The sequence below is a fragment of the Antrostomus carolinensis genome, unplaced genomic scaffold (genome assembly GCF_000700745.2).
Source record: "Antrostomus carolinensis isolate BGI_N321 unplaced genomic scaffold, ASM70074v2 scaffold9411, whole genome shotgun sequence".
NCBI lineage: Eukaryota > Metazoa > Chordata > Aves > Caprimulgiformes > Caprimulgidae > Antrostomus > Antrostomus carolinensis.
In genome coordinates this window covers 26,019-43,338 of record NW_010294781.1, presented here as the reverse complement: position 1 = coordinate 43,338, position 17,320 = coordinate 26,019, and the positions used below count along the sequence as shown (strand labels likewise).

Genomic DNA, 17,320 nt, shown 5'->3' with positions numbered 1-17,320 from the left:
AAAGCCACCGTTCTGTGTGGAAACACCAAATTGTGGCACAGAAAATGCCAAGCTGGTGCCACCTCCTCTCCCGTCACTGCTGACACATCTCCCACACCAATGGTAGTTTGTCCTTATGTTAAATGAGGAGAAAATACAGACTTTCACACATTAATCCCGGCTGTCGTGCACACCAAGGTTTAAAACCAGAAGCAGCGAGGGCGAAGGGTGTCTCTGAGGGGTGTTGGTGTCCCCGACCCTCCTGACCCGGCTCTCTCTTGCAGGCGCGGTGGCCCGGTGGCGGGAGGAAGGCCGCATCGCTGTCTGGCTGCGTGTCCCCATCCTTCAGAGCAGATTTGTGGCGGGAGACGCATCCTCGCTTCCCAGGGCTTTGCTTTCCACCACGCCGAGCAGGGCTCATCCACCTTGACGCTGTGGCTGGGAGAAGGGCCCAGCAGGCTGCCTGGGTATGCCACCCACCAGCTGGGGGTTGCAGGTCAGTGACAAAAGCGCTTGGACCCATGAAAAAGCCCTTAGGACCAGGTTCTATAGGGGATCGACTGTTCCTCTGCACAACCAAGGCATGGAAACCAGCCTCTTTCTTACTCTCTGGGTAACTGTTTTACAAAGTGAAGCATGTCATTCATGAACGCGCCTGTACAACTGTGCGCATTGCTAAAAAGAGGCCAATAAAGAGGTTTCTCCAAGCTATTCCAGTTTGAGAAAATTGTAAACAGCTCAGGGAGAAGAAAATGAGGTCCCGAAGCTTTAAATTTACCTTACGAATGTTGTTTTTAAACACCGTTTTGAGAAACGTCTCTTGGCTTTCTCCTTGCAGGTCAGACAGGTAGGATTTCAAGCTTCAAGCAATTTTTTAAACCTAGAAAAGTAACTACAGACTTAGAAAAAAATAACTCCTGTGTTTCCTGTCCTTACTGTAGATACTTAATATATGCATCTGCCCAAACGGTGCCTAAGTTCTGTAAATGGGGCAAACTTGACCCAGCAGGGATTGTTCAGGAGCTAGCACAACTCTTAGCCTCAATTACAACAGTCCAAAAGCTGCTCTAAGCTGTGCCTACAAGTCCACAACCCAAACAAGTATATTTTACAAACATCTGGATACCATACTCTTACCCATCTAGACCTCCCACAACAACTGTTGCAAAGGAGTTCCTCTAAAAACTGAGAGAGTTCCTAAGGAACTAGATGGTGACCGATTTTTTTATACAGTACAGTACAAGGAACTGATGATGAGTAAACTTGAACTCAGCTTTTCACCAAATTTGAATGTTTTTGCCCCCTCTCTCTCTCAGCAGTATCTCACAGATACACAATTACATGTCCCATCACTCAGTGATCTCCTGTAATCTGCAGTAGTACCCGTACCTGCCATGTACTGGTACAGGCGATGTAACACTGGGCAGTCACAGCAGAGAGACAGCAAATCTCTCCCATCACAAACTTGACTAGTTTGTCCTTGGCTCACAGATAATTCTTCACCAAGTGATATTAAGATCCATAAATATCCATTTGAAAAAAATCTCGTTAGGAAGGATGCATAAAAACTGATAAAAATGGACTATTCTGTGAAGCAGCAGGACAGGTGGAAGTCAGTTTTGGAAAAAAACAAATCCTTCAAAATACAAAACTGGTGCTGCTACTGTGGGTAGTGGGAGTTTTCAGTGACAAAGCCAGCAGAGGGCAGGGCAGAGGCTGAAGACAGGCTTGGATTTGTTCAATGGACATGTTAGAGCATGTTTTCCTGAGGTATGAAAACCTCACCATTAAAATATGTGACATTAAACTCGAGTAAGATAATGCATTCTTCTAGCAAAAGCACCATCTTACTCCTTATGGTTCTAACTTGCATTTTAAGGAAACACAAGTAACTGAAAGGGGATTTTTCTGAATTAGGTTTTGCGTAGCTGGAAGTGCAATTTAAAAGAAAATCATGTAATAGATGTGTTGTGACCATGATGGTTATTAGGAAGGACTTAATATATAAAAAATCTTAACTTTCAAAGCTCTCAAATAAACATTTGAAAATATGAAAAATGCACTTTCAAAGCGTGATTTGCTGTTGTACTTTGAGATGAACACTTTGCACTCTGCAAGTAGGAAAAAAAATCTGAGAAAAGAAGAAGTTTCATAAATGCAGGTATATGGATTTCATAATTTATTGCACAGATTTAAAAATTGCACAACATAAAATGTACGTATGCTTTGCTACCACTTTTCAAACCTGTGTATTTTTATTCATTATTGTTTCTTTAAAAGAGGTGAAGACTTAAGCAAGGCTTTTGTGCCTTATTGTGCAGGTAAACAAACAGATTTCTGTGTGCAATATTTTTTTTTTCCTCTGTTCCACTCACTCTCTGAATCTGGAACACATTCCAAGGTGTCCCTGCTGATGGCAGGGGGGTTGGAACTGGATGATCTTTAAGGTCCCTTCCAACCCAAACTGTTCTGTGGTTCTATGATTCTGTGAATACACTAAGTAGTGTGGAGACCACCTGGCATGTATTTATTCCATTATCTTTCTACTTAAGGAGTGAGAGCCTGGGTAGTGGAAGGGCCTTTATTGTATTTTTAATTCATTTTAATTCATTTTATTGAAACATTCAAATTTGAAATATCAAAAATTCATTATAATTCATTTTACTGAAATATTAATTTTTAAAAAGATGTACATTTATATTGTGTGCATGTGCCAAACCCTAGGCATTTTTATTTCCTGCACAAAAAAATTTGTATTTTAGAAGGTTTCTGCAGCAAAGAGGGGCAAATCTGCTGATGAGAGTCTTCATCTCAAAGCTCTGGCCGGTTAAGCAGAGGACTTAGGCCCTTGAGCATCCTGAAAATAAAAAGTGGAGATGTAGAGAGTGCTTTCCTAGCCTGCAGGAAGCCCGCACAGGGAGCAGGCCCAGGTACTGAGCCTGCATTGCCAAGTAGACCAGCAGCTGGTTTTTGTCCTGTCTGGAGTTTCCCACAGAGCGAACGCTGCGCAGCCAGGGCTGGTGCCTCAGCATCACCCAGCCAAGCGATGACAAAGGTGTGAATAAGCAAGGTCAGGTCATATTTTGCCAGACTGGATCGGAGTCGCCAAGCAGAGAGTAGCAAACGTTACTCATTGGGCTTGGCCATTATTGTTTAGAAATAGTGGAATATGTGATGTGCCTTCCAACTAACTTACTGCATCCGTTTGTAGGCGGCAGGATTTTCCAAATGTGAAAGAAAAAAAAAAAATTACAGAAAAGCTTCGGGTGTATGAAATGATTAAGATGTTTTTAAAAAACATTTCCAAATTTCTCCACCTTCTAGGAGGATGTGGTCTGACATACAGAAAGTGATGTGTTTGTAAACGTGCCACATTAACAGTGGCAGCAGAAGACAAGTTCAGGAAGGAAAGTAAAAGGAGAAGAAGAAAAGTAAAAGTCATTCTCTTCTCCCGCATGTGTAGAATAAGCCTTACAACACGGCTGTCACTTTCATTGCTGCCTGCCTTAATCTAGTCGTTGAAACAAAGTCTTTGGAGTTGAAGGGACAGAAGGGTCTCCACAGCTCATACACACACAGGATCATCAGCCTTGGCCAGTCCTGGCTCTTAAGGAAATGTGAAAAATGAGCAGCTGCATAAGTCAGGCGGCACAGGAAGCTGGAGTTAGATAGGTTATGATGGTCCAAGCAATCAGGAGCGATTTAAAAGCAGTTCACTTTTACAAAGTAATGTCTAGTCCTGGCTGCTGATGTTTACAATGCAAGCACTCGTGTGTGTGCTCATTACATGGATGACAAGTGCTTTTCAACTCTCATCATGCTTTCATACATGTTTACATCAGTCATAAATAAAACAAGTGGAATGAAGAAAAGTGGAAAAATATTTTTCCCCTCCATTACTCATTGTCTGGAGTTGTCTAAGGGATTTTTTTTTTCTTTTAATAATTTTCTTACCTATTTCCCAAACGAGAACATTCAAAACAAAGCAGTGTTGAAACAGTGATTACTTGGGGAGGTTACAAGTGTCAGCCTTTCCAGAAAGTCATCCTAGCGTTGGATGATTTAAAGCTCCAGGTACCACATTTGTAGTAAGAGGGAGGGTTTTTAAAACCACAGTTCAGAGCCTGCAGACCAGCTCTGGTCTCACCAATGCCAACCAGGTGTGGCCCAGCGAGCTTCAGCAGAGGGACTCCTGAGTTACACTTGGGAAGATGAGAGCAGACAGCAAATCCCGTTGGTGTTTCTCTTTTCCTCTTGCTTTGGATTTAGGTATCATCCAACAGAGATTCTGGACATCTTGCAGAGAATTTCACTGCCAAAAATTACATTCACAGGCATCAGTTTTGGGAAACAGAGGAGAGAAAAATGTTCTTTCTGTTTGATTAGAACTGCAGTTTCCTGTCTTCAGCAGTCCTCCTTGGTCTCAGCAAACCATTTGGCTGAAGAATGTCTTTTCTAGAAAATAATCTCTGTGATCATCCCCTCCCTGCAAGTGTTCAAGGCCAGTTTGGATGAGGCTTTGAGCAACCTGCTCTAGTGGAAGGTGTCCCTGCTGATGGCAGGAGGGTTGGAACTGGATGATCTTTAAGGTCCTTTCCAACCCAAACCATTCTGTGATTCTGTGATCACAAGGATTATTGCTCCTGCTTTCCTTTTGTTCCCTCTTTTAATCAGGACAGTTCTTGAACCTGGACACTGCTGAATATTTACAGGAGGTATGAAATCATGAAGTCACAAGTCACGGGGAAGCAGATATGTGACTACCCTCTTAAAGCAGGTCTTTTGACATAGCTTAAAGGAAGACTGGTATTTCATCTTTTAAATATTCCTCCTACACAGAAGTCTGCCCTGTATTATTAAAAACCAGAATGTTTTGAGCTGGACACTCACTCCTTAATAATTCCCTTCTGTGGAAATACTTCCCCAGAGCATTCTAAATGCATTTATCATCACAGATCTCTCCATATACTCTTCCTCCTGCTGTAAAATGATATAAGCATTTTTTTATCATTACCTACTAATTTGAAATCCATGCATGACAGATGTGGAAAAGAGCCTGGTTAAGTTGCACCACTGTACTCATTCTGCTCACCACAGCGCATTTTAAAATCTGAGAAAAATACCTGTTTTAAAGGGAAGGCATTTTCAAAGTATGACCAATGAGTGTGACGTGATGACTACATATGCAAGAACTTGGGTTTTAAAAAGCAGGAAAACTTGTAATCTGTGGGAGAAAGTCATGGGCTGAGCATGAGGACACAAGGAAAAGCTGAACTTTTCAGTAAAAAAAAATAAATTGGGATTTATGAATGGAGTGAAAGTGTCACTTTTCCACTTGGAAGCAATGCTTTTTGATTAACAAATTGACTCAGATTGCTCTGCAGTTCCTGTCATGAGTTGTTAGCTGGGTAGTACAGTGAGTTTATAGCCAACTAGTTGAACGTAACTAGTATAGTCAGCCCATTGATTATTAAACATGGTGTGTTACTAACCAGAAAACACTCGGGCAGGAGTTTTGTCATGAATGTCACTGGAGAAGGGTTCTTGGCCATCACGGCTACGCAACCAGAGTCACTGGAAAAAAAATTGTGTTTTTCAGCAAGATTACGGGCACGTCTGTGCTGAAGCAAGCAGCTTCACTAGATTATTTGGAAGACATCTTGATCTTGCATTCTTTAGTTCTGACAGTATTAAAACAAGCAAATTATTCTTTTCATTTCTTGTCTAATCTGTAATTTAAATGTGGGAAATATTTATCTTGGTACTGCTAACTGAATTTTTATACAGGATACTTATTTTTTTTTCATATTGTGTTGTGTATCAGTTTTCCACCTAGAGACCACGTCCTGTGATTCATCCAGACAAATCTTGCTAACTGTAAACTTGAGCATCAGGGGGCTTGTCATGCTTTATCAAAACTCGTTAAAGTATGGTTGTTAAGACTGAAGCTAGTTTTCTAACACTCAATCTTTTTCAATATTATCTCTTTACTAGGTGCTGTTCTGGATGAAAGCACTGGAAAGGTGTTGGTTGTACAAGACAGAAATAAGGTAAGTTTGTTGTAAGATTATAAAGTAGAGAAGTTCATTTAGGTAAGCCTACTCTATAGTATAAAATGAAGATGTTTTTAATTCCAGTACAAAACTGTGATAGTTAACTTGTGTGTGTCTTGGAACACATCAGTTTTCTGTTTTCTCCTGTAACTGACTCAAGAATCCCTGCAGACCTCTGGAAAACCCCCATGGCTGAAAGCAGATTTTAAGAGAAGGATTCTGATTTTGTTTGGTTTCAAGAATTCCAGGCATATCTGTGGCTTTAAATAAGCAATAGTATGGTTGGCCGTGACCTGGAGACCACCTTTGTACAGCAGGTGTAAAGATCATTAATTTCTCATGAACTGAAGTGCCTGACCTCACTACTGAGAATGCCAAACCAGAGAGTATTAGCGTGGGGATGGTGGGTCGTGTGATGTGGCTTGAGGTAACCAAGCATCCATCACTGGTCATGTCTTCCAGCCTCTATCAGGCTAACCTAGGTTTTAATCCAGCAAGTGCAGAAAGCTCATGAGAAGTTGTCTGTGCTATTCCACTTAAAATACACTTACGTAGCTTCCATTATGCTTTCATTTGCAAATTAAATAGAAGTGTCTCTAGTACAGTGAGATTAACTGCAATTTTAACATGGAAACAGTCAAAACTCACATACTCTAACTGTAAAGTACACTTGGATGCATCATTTTCATTTCATACAGTTAAAACTATGCCAGAATCTGGCTACGTTTTTTCTGCCTTTCCTGAAATAGCTACTAAGAGATTTCTTCTCAGGACCCCAAATATCACTTCACTTCATTGGTAACAACAACACAGTTAATGAAGATCACTGAAAGGGTGGTATCACAGGCAGGGTCCATCATACAGCATGTTGAATTTGTTACAAAAGAGTGCAGAGGAAGAGAAACACCCTTTTCTTGTTTCCTGTAAACTATTAATTTTATATTTTTACTTAAAATTCCAAGGGCTTCTCTGTAGCAGGACCTTCAGGCTGCTAATTACCTCCAGTAATTACCAATTAAAATATAAATCCAGCATGCAAGCGGTAGGCTCCAAAAGTGGTTCCAGTTCTAGCGAGTCTCCAGGAACAGAACAGCACATTGTGAACTGTAGAAATGCTACCTTATTTTCCCTTTATTTTGCACACAGAAATTACAGAACTGCGTACTTACCTTTTAGTCAGTATTTCAAACAGGTCTCACAGTAAAAACGGAAATTGCACATTCTGTAGGTTTAGAATGAAATAGTTTCCTAAGCCCAGGAGGCTTAAGCTTTACCTTCTTAATGCTGTGGTGTTCTTAAAGCTCACCCACAGCCACTTAAGTGCAGATCTCTCTATCCAGTTTCACAGTGAGGCATCAGATTCCCTCTTCAGGTTCTAGGTCCAACTGCATACTTACCAGCCATGCCCTCCTTCACCTCGAGCTCTGAAACACAAGAGGATCGGCCTCGTACCACTCTGCCCTCCAGCTCATTCTGAAAAGTGGGACGGGTGTATTCCAGGTCAACTACTTCAGCTTACCTTTCCAGAACAAAGCTGACACCTTTCTGACACAGTGAGGGAGAAAGGTGAAAGGGAAATAAATTATTGTGTCTGACTCCCCTCTTTACAGCTGTCTTTTATTGAGTGGACAAATTAAGTATAAAAACTGAAGCGTATGAATACCCATCCATTTCTTTTGCAGGGAACAAATCAAATATTGCAGTGCAAGCAAATGGGCTCAGACAGTGTCTGTTTCCCCCCGTCAGTTCCACCACTCCTCTCCCTTCTCCCTCCCCACACAATGAACCATTTCCCTGAAATGGTGACTTTTAATACAAATGATGTTCTGAAAACTTAAAAAGAAAAAAAATTAAACAGCTAGTGGAATTTTAAGAGCTGTTTGGGTTAATCATAAAAGGACAATTCCACAGCACACAAAGAGAGATTTCCAGGAACCGAAAGCAAATTTGAAAGCCAGTAGACAAATATATGTATTTTCCATCTGCACTATTTTTAATCTATTGCTTTAAATTCCTATCCAAGCCCTTTAAGAGTGCCCAGAAAAAAAAAAAAAAAAAAACATTTTCCAGTGTGTTCAGAGTGGGTTTCAATAACTGGAAAGAACACAACTTATGAATACCCATCCATTTCTTTTGCAGGGAACAAATCAAATATTGCAGTGCAAGCAAATGGGCTCAGACAGTGTCTGTTTCCCCCCGTCAGTTCCACCACTCCTCTCCCTTCTCCCTCCCCACACAATGAACCATTTCCCTGAAATGGTGACTTTTAATACAAATGATGTTCTGAAAACTTAAAAAGAAAAAAAAATTAAACAGCTAGTGGAATTTTAAGAGCTGTTTGGGTTAATCATAAAAGGACAATTCCACAGCACACAAAGAGAGATTTCCAGGAACCGAAAGCAAATTTGAAAGCCAGTAGACAAATATATGTATTTTCCATCTGCACTATTTTTAATCTATTGCTTTAAATTCCTATCCAAGCCCTTTAAGAGTGCCCAAAAAAAAAAAAAAAAAGAAGACATTTTCCAGTGTAGTCAGTGGGGTTTTCAATCACTGGAAAGCACACAACTTCCCTCTGTGCCTCATGTACATGAAAAGCAACCTCTTTTTTTTTTTTTTTCCCCAGAGTGTACCTTTTCACTGCATTAATTTCCAGTTCAAGGTTAACTTCTTCCTACATAAATTTTTAATGAGGAAAGAAAAAAAAAAGAATAGTATGTAGATGTAAAGGTAAAGCCTACAAACCTTTATGCAAGAGGTGCAGGAAATAGGATTCCTTTACCAGTATCAATAACAGCACCAAGTCTGCACTTCACATTCTGTTTAAGTACTGAACTTTATTGCAATTCAATAAATGCTTCTATATATAAATCACACACAAGGCCTCAGTTTCTGTATTCCATGAAAACAAACGACAAGTTACACTAAATGGTTATTAGAGACACACAAAGTCATCTTAAAGCCAGTGCAGTATAGAACAGTACTACAATCATAATACCTGTCTGTAAGATTAAATATATATACATTTTTTAAAAGCCAAAACCATGGAAGTGGAATACATCAGTGATTAAACATAAGATTACATAGTCTATAGCAGCTTTTTTTAGTATTCAACTACTCTATCTAGTTATCTAGCAGCAACGTTGTCTAATGACTGTTAGACAGTTTGTGTTTTCAATCAGTAGATGTGTTGTTCCAATGTTTCATACAGACTGTAGATATCTCCCATCATCACATTAGCAAGAATAAAGAAATTCTTACTTAAAGCCTTACTCCTGTTTGTCATAGTCATTACAATACTGCAACTCCAACCAAAAAAGTCACGTGTTAATTGTCTCCTTCATATCAGAGAGTACAAAACAGGCTGTGTGCTTCATTAATATTTTGTTTTCCTCCAATACAGACTCTAAATGCGTGGAAATTTCCAGGAGGTCTGTCTAATCCAGGCGAAGACATTGGTAAGTCCTAGGGTAACAGGTCAGATGTCAACAGAACTTTAAAGACATTAACAGTACTGAAATACAGCGTGACCCACGTCACTCCTGTGACTCATCACTTCTTTGAATTAATGGTGAATAGATGAAATTACATGATCCCACGACCTCAGTGGTGGTGGTGTAACGTCACATTCAGGGCAGAGAAGATTTGTATTTATAAAGTTTACCCTTTTCCACAGTTTCTCTTAAGTGAGTGCTTGAAGCCAGGTTTTTTTTCTGGGCTTGTTGGATATGCTGTAATTAGCCAGAAGCGCAGAGGATTAAGGTAATCAGTACATAACCCAAATCAAACTGAAACCACGAGCTCTCAGCTCATGCTGGAATCCAGGGCAGTGAGCTCAGTGATGTGCTCAGCAAAAGTTTCCAGCTCTCCGTTTTTACGTGCAAAACCGAAATAAATACACTTGCTTCCTTCCACCTTTGTTCATTTGATCTGTTTAGAGTCAGAGCTCTCTGGCACAGGCCCTGCGCTAAGTGCAGCACCCAAGTCATGTGGTCACCTACTTTAAACCAGAGACAGTGGGCACTTCTGTATTAAAAATGATGCTGATTTGAGGAAACCCATCATTTCTACCCAGCATAGCACAGGTGATGATGAACACTGCTGCAGTTATGTCCAGAGGCGAAGGGACAAGGGTGTTTATGAAAAGACAGAATATTGTGCTTTTTCTCCTGTATCTCACCCCTTAAAATTACAGTCCACAGGCTGGTTAATTCCTCAGTTACCCTGCAGTCAGCAGGTAGGTCTTGTTTTCAAAAGTTACATTTGCTCACGTTAACTTGGCCCCACACCAGTATTCAGATACGAATATATTCTTCCAATAACTCAAAAATGTAGAACTCAAAAAAGTTGCCCAGAGCAATGCAGCAGCTTTGCAGAAAAATCCTTACATCAAAGCTCTGGCAAACCGGGTATCAAGCCCAGGTTTCCAGTTTCATACCTTAGAAATAACTCCTGGTGTTAGCAGCCTTCCTACAGCGACATGTGCAGGGCTTGTACTCCACTTCATTATTTTAATACATGGAGAAGGTTTCTAGTTAGTGGGATATGGCTGAGTTGTAGTTTTTATAACTCACAAATCACATTTTAAGTCTTTTTGTCAAACACGGTGATGGAAATCAAAATTATTTGCTTGGCAATGCAAATCCATACAACATACTGAAATGGATCCATGTTTGCAGAAGAATCCCGAACGCCGTGCTTGTTGTCTAGCTAACAAACTTTCACTTCTAGGAGACACCAGAGGGGTTTTTGTGCTGAGAGAAAAGAATGGCCAGCACTGGCGACAGCTTCCCCAGAGGAATGCTGAGTAAGCCAGTGTCCATCCCTCAAACAACAGGTGATGTTATGGCTGCAGCCTGGATGTAGCTATAGAGAAACACCTGGGAGGAAACAAGTCTCCTGCTACGACTAAACTATATGATAATAAAAGTTATGGTTCTCTGCATCACATCTTAATATTACAAGAAGATATAAATTAGTGAAGCATAAAATATAACAGAGCTTAATTTTACTTTTTTTTAATCCTTACATCAAAGCTTTTAAACTCACAGTCATTCAAGGGACTCAACTTCCAATTACAACTACAAATTGCAATTACAACGCTTGAAGTTCCTGTGATTATATAAAGTGACAAAATATAAGGCTGCCTGCTTTAATGAGTACAAACTGACTTGCACAAGTAATCTGAATAGTTTCATAATGCAGATTAAGCAAAGTGCACACTTTTTTATTTTAGTATTTGTGAAACTCAAGCCCTAGTGTTTCTTCTAGTTTAACTATCATATTTTTTTAATATATATATATATATACACACACATTTAAATAAAAAGGAAACAGAAGAAGGCACTTTATCTAAAAGCAAAGCTCAAAGCTTAAATGAAAGCTCTAATTATTTCATTTTTCTTACCATAGCCTGCCTCAGCATCCCTCATGATCTCAGCTGTTTGATCACTTTGGTGTGATACAGCCCCTTGCCTAATGATCAAACCACTTGCCGCAGGGAATCTGCTTCACAACCACTATTTTAAACCAGAGGGCCGCAGAGGCAGCATAAAATGCCGTCTCTCCAAGGGTCAGTCACGATAAATGAGTATCTTCCTCCAGGTACTTCTTCCCCATATGCTTTTAACTTTTTAACCTTTTAACTAATTAATACTGTAATAAAGTCACAAATATAAACGTTCTGCAGGAACCATGAATGGGTCTCCAGTCCCACAAAGACCTCTGTGTACTTGGTGTAAACTTCACACAGCTCATTCCATTGCAAGACAGAAGTTGAGCTGAGGCAGAATCAGGACCATTAACATACAGTTGTTTGGCCTCTGCTGGATAAATCAGTTTATATATCACTAGCCACTGTATGTCCTGAAATTATTTCCTATATTTGAAACTACCCCTAAAATGTCCATTTTGTTCACCTCTGGCATGGCAAGAAGCACACTTCCATAGGAAGGCAAATCTCTACAAGGTCTTGTAAAATGGATTTTGCTTTTGGAAGTTTCAGTTTTTCTTACTGAAAATGAACCAACTGAAGCAGGTAACACTGCAGAACGTGCAGCTACACGCATTTACCACTCAAAACAAGAGTGGTTTAAACAACTGTGAGTTTAGATAGATTTGGAAAAAGCTAGTATTTTACCCACCAGGAGTTACCCCAGGAAAGTAGATTTGACTTGACTACAATGAAACTGCAGAATTTGGGGAAATTAGTGGAATATATATATAAAAAAATCTCATTTGGGCTTTTCAATTTAAGTTGCTATTGAAGAGAAAAATCTTGTTTTTTGAAGAGTACTGGATAGATGGGGAGTGCTCTGGCAGTAGCTGCAGCACACAGCCCCTCGAGACCCTTGCAGCTGTGGCTGCTGCTGTAATGAGGAACATCATTAGCATTTCCATCACTTCGGCTGACGTACACGAAACGTGGAAGTGCAGCGTGGATGCAGCCTGCTTTCTGCAGGACCAGGCTACGTGCTGTCCTGGTGGTACAGCACATTTCAAATGTCACCAGATGCTTACGATAACATTTCGAAAAGGACTTGGCCCTAACTTTCACTTTCTGCAAACAAGAGTTTTACCCTTTTTGTTACACTCTGTGGCAAAGTGCAATGACACTGAGTGATCTGACATACATACAGGTGTTCAGCTACACAGGGTCTGAACCTGAAACCGAGTAGAGGCAAGCAGAGAGATGGAGGCCAAGAGTCAAGGGACTGAAGAGAGGGTGCAATGCTATCTTGGATTAAGAGATCAGTGGAGCCAGTGACCATCAGAATGTCCGTTTCAAAACCATTCCCTGGACAGTGTTATCAAAGTTTTACTTTCATCGTGTTGTAGGATACGCACAAGAAAGGCATGGAGCAATTAGTTTTGTTCAGGGACCAAAAGATTAGCTTATCCTTGCGTCAAAGCAAACAGGCTTACATTCAGAAAGCTTATGAAGCAGAACAGAGAACACTTTGAGTTAGGAATTTTCCACGATCAAAAAGGTTTGAAGAGTGTTAAGCTATTCTTCTACATGTTGTAAGGATTGCTCTTCTCACCTAGGAGACACAGCAGTTCGAGAGGTTTTCGAAGAGACTGGCATTAAGTCAGAGTTCAAGTCCATCCTAAGCATAAGACAGCAACACAAACACCCCGGAGCCTTTGGGAAGTCGGATATGTACATCATCTGTCGCCTGGAGCCCTCCTCCTTCAACATCAGCTTCTGCCAGCACGAGTGCCTGAGGTGTGAGTGGATGGACCTCGATGAGCTTGCTAGGACAAAACACGCTACTCCCATCACCAGCCATGTAGCCAAACTCTTACTTTACGGCTGCCGGGAAGGGTTTGATAAGATCGATATAACCATGAGAGAGTTCCCAGCTGTCTACACAGGCCTGTTCTACAAACTCTATCACAGGGAGCTGCCCGAGTCCTATAGGAACATCACGTGATAGCAATACACTTCACATTTCATTATATTAATAATTTAGAATTATTACTGTAGCGTTATTTAGACCATATTAAAATTATCCATGGACTTCTTTTTAGGTAATTATTAGGAAGTAATTAACAACTCTATTCTCTAATAAGCTATAAATTATTTGTAAAGGTAAATATTGCTATAAGTGTGCATCAGATTGGTTTTCCTTTACTCTGTAAAGCAAACATAAGGTAAATAAAATAGCTCTACGTAGATAATTAGCAGAGAACAGAAGTGTTATTGATCCTGAAAAGACATTTTCCAAGTAATTTTACCTTCGCACACGCTGGCATAATAGGCTTGAAGAGCAATATCAAGACAGTATGAAACATTCATGTTTTAATCTGGTATCTGCAAAAGTAGTTAATATCAGCAAATAGTTGCGCATGTTTTTGCTGCTTCGGAGAGGAGTAGGAAACGCGGCGTCTTTAGTGTAGCGTGGGGTATGTGCTCGGAATCCGCCATGGAAATCAGCTTTTAGCAGACATGGGAAGAAAAAGGATAGCTTTCTGTCCGGGTCCAGTTTTGGGTCCAGGTTTGTACTGTCCAGTTCTTTTCAGTGCCACATACCAATCAGAGTATTTCCGTGATCGGTAAGTGTTATAGTTATTAGATTCCAAACGCTCAAAAAAGAAACATTCCTCTGTTGCACATTTCTAAAACGGAAGAAGAAAAGGATTACTGATAATCCATCACAACAGATCAATTCTTCACATTCATGGGATTAGCTTATCAAGAACCTAAGTTAGCAATACATTTGGTTTTAAAAGAAATGTATGTTAAATATTTCATGTTAAAAGAGTTATTGTTAAAATACGGTTTTTAACTACGATTCATTTATTGTCTCTAACACAGACCGAGCAGATTCTAGTTTGTTTCCACTATGTAGTTCTTTGTTCTGATCTGAAACTCAAGCACATGAAGAACCCTGTCCCTTGGCATTTACAGATAGATCCCGACTTCCAAGCTCAGCAATTTTGCCATCTCATCCTAGGTTATAATTTAACTAAAAAGAAAAGCGGGGTGCAAGAGGAAAGGGAGTATTTCCCTTGCCTTCCTCAAACCAGCCTTTTTATCAGTTAGAGAAATAGTATAGCATAGTTTCAGCTTTGCCTGTTCTTTTCCGATTATGAGGTTTAACTTTCCTAAAGCTAATTCAAGACTATACACTATAGTGCTCCAAAATGGTGGCAAGTCTGCAACTGTTCCAGATTTTTTTTAATACAAAACTTTTAAAATAATTTTAAGGAAAGATCAGACCTGGCAAGGAGGTCTGTTCCACACAGAAACCAAGCACACTCTACTAATGTTTAGAAGTACATCTATGGAATTATTCTACTTCTGAAACTAAGTCTTCAAAACCAACTCCACCTACATGGAATTAACATGCCTTCACACTTACCAATAAAAAAGAAAGTGGTTCTTCACACAACAGTAGAAGTTGAGCCGTGGAGCTCCTTACCGTAGTAGTTAATAGTTTCTCCCAGCTTACATGGATTCAAATTGCTTTTGGACAAGTTCATGGAAAAGAAATCCACTGGCGTTAACTATTATCGGTAAAAACCATTCCCGGCCAAGAAGGCCCCAAAGCTGAGGTTGGCTGGAGGCCAGGAGACCAATACAGGGAATTACTCTGTATGTCTTGTCTTAGACACTGTATTTGATCACCATCAGATAAGAGATCCTCAGCTGCACATAAAGCCCTCAAAAGGTAAGCCTGCCATGAAGCAGTACCGTGTGATATACTTTATTTCGCACATGGCAGAAACCGCTGCTCTCTCAAGGTGACCACACTGAAGAGAAAGTCTTCAAACGACCCCATTCCTATTGATGACATCATGTCAGGCCGGCATTACCTACCGCAGGACTTGAACCCACAAATTCTCCTGCACAGTTATTACTGCCTAGGGGACTGAAACCCAAGCTGATTTAACTATGACCGGTACTTACAGCTCTTCACAGTCAATAGAAAACAGGAAAGTTTATTTGCTTTCTGAAATCCATCACCAAGAAACCACATGGTTCCTGTCTACTGAACACAGAAGGACGGACAAACAGCTTCAAGGAAGATGTCACTCCGTAGGAAAAGGATCACAGATCCCTGTCACTGCGTGACGTTGCTCTCATAGCAGTCACAGTGGCAAACCACCTGCAGAACTGGCACTTGAAGCAAGAGAAGGTATTTTCTCAAAGACGGCAGGAGTTCAACAACACAGGGACTTACTGGAGCGGGAGGGTCACTTTCTTTTCATATACCCCATCTGTCAGTCCATCAATTCAGTCATACACATTTACCCAGAAAAGTTCTGGACATGCCAGAGGAGGAGAAAAGCTCGTCATCAAAAAGAAAACACACAAAATCTTGGAGAGGAGAGAGGGAATGTGAAGCAATTCCCTAAACAAGCAGGCTACTCTTTGTTACAATCTTCTGCTAATACTCAGTACACACAAACACATAGGGGAGAAGAGTAACTCTTCACATACGCCAAGTTTCTGTAGCTAGAAGCGATTAAGTCATTCAAATGCAGTCTGGAATAAAGGGATCTGTCTCCAAACATATGTCTTGAAGGTTTTTTCCTCCACTTCAGCCATTTTCAGATATGAATTTTATTTTCTAAGGAAAAGAACTTCTAAGAGAAAATTCATATGCCATTTTTCATTTCTGTAGCTCACTTATATTTTTACATTTCAGATAGCAGAAATCGAATTAACAGCTTTCATACGATTTGTATTTTAAATAATCTTTCTCAAGATAAATCGTATTTTAATGCCTTCCCTTCCAGCAATGTGAAAACAGATGCATTAATCATCTGAAGCCACAGATCCAAGCCCGAAATGGATTACAGCAGCCTTAAGAGGGCACAGAAAGTGCCTAAAGAAAAGCAGCATTTAAGAACAAAAACTTTAAGCAGCGTTTAGGCAAGTTCAGTACAATTGCCCAAGGTAGGAAATCCTGGCAGAGAGGCCATGGCAGCTGGCTCACACCTCACCTGCACCTCCATCAGGTAGATCTGATGTCTAACACCCATGGGAACCGAGTCTTCACAAAGAGCCCACCCAGCCCAGCTTCACCCTCCCCTAGGAAGGAAACGGCTTCCAGCATGCCCGCAGTGAATTTAAGCAGCCACTACAAAACCCCGTGTGCAGATGAAAGGTGAATTCACACAACCACAACTCAAAGAAATGCATTGGTTTTATTTAACCTTCCTCGTCTCTCTCAGCTTTAAAAAGTAAAAGAGATTTAACTTCTCAAACATGTTTTCAGGCAATTTATGGATGTTATAAAAACAATCAAAAAATGGTGGAAAAATAAAAAGATAGAGAAAAATAATATTTTTATTTAGGTTTTGTTTTTACATTCATAAAGATATTTTGAAAGGTGCCATGCGATTTGCTCTGGACACTCAAGTCCTTATTTCCCCACAAAGCATACATGATATCAGTGCCTTCCTACAGGAGGTTGACAATGACATTAAATATTTTGACATAAAAGTGAACATTTAGGTGATAAATTATAGTTCAGGCTTCTTGAATTATGTTTTCCTTAACATCTGGCAAAGGTGACATTTGGGAAGCTGGAATGCTGTCCAGCAGGAGCGGGATGCCAACCACCTGGAAAAGCCCTGGATATCAATGGGGTTTTTAAAATACACTTTGGTGTGTTCAGAGTGGTGACCTGGCAGTCAAAGCTTTCACAGCACATCACAAAATACCTGAACTCTCGAGCCTTTGATGAAAAGGATAAAGGAAGGGAAAACCCTTGGGGCAGTGGCGGGGAGCGAATGCCGCGCGGTGCCTGCGCTGCCACCCGTCAGTACCGTCT

The 17,320-nt window shown here is 40.4% G+C and overlaps 2 protein-coding genes across 2 annotated transcripts in view; one reads left to right on the top strand and one right to left on the bottom strand.

Annotated features, from left to right (window-relative positions):
* Positions 1-263: 263 nt before the first annotated feature.
* NUDT6 (nudix hydrolase 6) lies at positions 264-13,563 on the top strand (the record flags this gene model as incomplete). Its single annotated transcript, XM_010177746.1, is given in 5 exon segments — positions 264-349; positions 352-475; positions 5,974-6,029; positions 9,436-9,490; positions 13,080-13,563. Coding segments are annotated over 5 exon segments (710 nt in total), but the record flags the coding sequence as incomplete, so codon positions are not given.
* A 221-nt stretch (positions 13,564-13,784) lies between these two features.
* The window catches only part of FGF2 (fibroblast growth factor 2), a 9,709-nt gene continuing 6,173 nt past the window's right edge, over positions 13,785-17,320 (bottom strand). Inside the window, exon 3 of the mRNA XM_029087416.1 lies at positions 13,785-14,153. Coding sequence (XP_028943249.1) covers positions 13,968-14,153 — 186 coding nt within the window. The 3' untranslated portion in view covers positions 13,785-13,967. The remainder of the gene's footprint in view (positions 14,154-17,320) is intronic.